The sequence below is a fragment of the Penaeus vannamei genome, chromosome 5 (assembly GCF_042767895.1).
Source record: "Penaeus vannamei isolate JL-2024 chromosome 5, ASM4276789v1, whole genome shotgun sequence".
Taxonomy (NCBI): Eukaryota; Metazoa; Arthropoda; class Malacostraca; order Decapoda; family Penaeidae; genus Penaeus; species Penaeus vannamei.
In genome coordinates, this window is record NC_091553.1 from 15,580,697 (window position 1) to 15,583,196 (window position 2,500).

Genomic DNA, 2,500 nt, shown 5'->3' on the forward strand with positions numbered 1-2,500 from the left:
GCAGAAGCCACAACTGATGCTGCTTCAACAGCAGAAGCCACAACTGATGCTCCTACAACAGCAGAAGCCACAACCGATGCTCCTACAACAGCAGAAGCCACAACCGATGCTCCTACAACAGCAGAAGCCACAACTGATGCTGCTTCAACAGCAGAAGCCACAACTGATGCTCCTACAACAGCAGAAGCCACAACCGATGCTCCTACAACAGCAGAAGCCACAACTGATGCTCCTACAACAGCAGAAGCCACAACTGATGCTCCTACAACAGCAGAAGCCACAACTGATGCTCCTACAACAGCAGAAGCCACAACTGATGCTCCTACAACAGCAGAAGCCACAACTGATGCTCCTACAACAGCAGAAGCCACAACTGATGCTCCTACAACAGCAGAAGCCACAACCGATGCTCCTACAACAGCAGAAGCCACAACTGATGCTCCTACAACAGCAGAATCCACAACTGATGCTCCTACAACAGCAGAAGCCACAACCGATGCTCCTACAACAGCAGAATCCACAACTGATGCTCCTACAACAGCAGAAGCCACAACTGATGCTCCTACAACAGCAGAAGCCACAACTGATGCTCCTACAACAGCAGAAGCCACAACCGATGCTCCTACAACAGCAGAAGCCACAACCGATGCTCCTACAACAGCAGAAGCCACAACCGATGCTCCTACAACAGCAGAAGCCACAACCGATGCTCCTACAACAGCAGAAGCCACAACCGATGCTCCTACAACAGCAGAAGCCACAACCGATGCTCCTACAACAGCAGAAGCCACAACTGATGCTCCTACAACAGCAGAAGCCACAACCGTTGTTGCTACAACAGCAGAAGCCACAACCGTTGTTGCTACAACAGCAGAAGCCACAACTGATGCTCCTACAACAGCAGAAGCCACAACCGATGCTCCTACAACAGCAGAAGACACAACTGATGCTCCTACAACAGCAGAAGCCACAACCGTTGTTGCTACAACAGCAGAAGCCACAACCGTTTTTGCTACAACAGCAGAAGCCACAACCGATGCTCCTACAACAGCAGAAGCCACAACTGATGCTCCTACAACAGCAGAAGCCACAACTGATGCTCCTACAACAGCAGAAGCCACAACCGATGCTCCTACAACACCAGAAGCCACAACCGATGCTCCTACAACAGCAGAAGCCACAACTGATGCTGCTTCAACAGCAGAAGCCACAACTGATGCTCCTACAACAGCAGAAGCCACAACCGATGCTCCTACAACAGCAGAAGCCACAACCGATGCTCCTACAACAGCAGAAGCCACAACTGATGCTGCTTCAACAGCAGAAGCCACAACTGATGCTCCTACAACAGCAGAAGCCACAACCGATGCTCCTACAACAGCAGAAGCCACAACTGATGCTCCTACAACAGCAGAAGCCACAACTGATGCTCCTACAACAGCAGAAGCCACAACCGATGCTCCTACAACAGCAGAAGCCACAACTGATGCTCCTACAACAGCAGAAGCCACAACTGATGCTCCTACAACAGCAGAAGCCACAACTGATGCTCCTACAACAGCAGAAGCCACAACCGATGCTCCTACAACAGCAGAAGCCACAACCGATGCTCCTACAACAGCAGAAGCCACAACCGATGCTCCTACAACAGCAGAAGCCACAACTGATGCTGCTTCAACAGCAGAAGCCACAACTGATGCTCCTACAACAGCAGAAGCCACAACCGATGCTCCTACAACAGCAGAAGCCACAACCGATGCTCCTACAACAGCAGAAGCCACAACTGATGCTGCTTCAACAGCAGAAGCCACAACTGATGCTCCTACAACAGCAGAAGCCACAACCGATGCTCCTACAACAGCAGAAGCCACAACTGATGCTCCTACAACAGCAGAAGCCACAACTGATGCTCCTACAACAGCAGAAGCCACAACTGATGCTCCTACAACAGCAGAAGCCACAACTGATGCTCCTACAACAGCAGAAGCCACAACTGATGCTCCTACAACAGCAGAAGCCACAACTGATGCTCCTACAACAGCAGAAGCCACAACCGATGCTCCTACAACAGCAGAAGCCACAACTGATGCTCCTACAACAGCAGAAGCCACAACTGATGCTCCTACAACAGCAGAAGCCACAACCGATGCTCCTACAACAGCAGAATCCACAACTGATGCTCCTACAACAGCAGAAGCCACAACTGATGCTCCTACAACAGCAGAAGCCACAACTGATGCTCCTACAACAGCAGAAGCCACAACTGATGCTCCTACAACAGCAGAAGCCACAACCGATGCTCCTACAACAGCAGAAGCCACAACCGATGCTCCTACAACAGCAGAAGCCACAACCGATGCTCCTACAACAGCAGAAGCCACAACCGATGCTCCTACAACAGCAGAAGCCACAACCGATGCTCCTACAACAGCAGAAGCCACAACTGATGCTCCTACAACAGCAGAAGCCACAACCGTTGTTGCTACAACAGCAGAAGCCA

The 2,500-nt window shown here is 51.1% G+C and overlaps 1 protein-coding gene across 1 annotated transcript in view; it reads left to right on the plus strand.

The window, feature by feature from the left end:
* LOC113820993 (mucin-22) overlaps positions 1-2,500 on the plus strand; it is a 12,883-nt gene that overhangs the window by 4,317 nt on the left and 6,066 nt on the right. The window contains exon 3 of the mRNA XM_070121564.1: positions 1-228. This exon is cut by the window's left edge and continues 1,190 nt beyond it. Coding sequence (XP_069977665.1) covers positions 1-228 — 228 coding nt within the window. The remainder of the gene's footprint in view (positions 229-2,500) is intronic.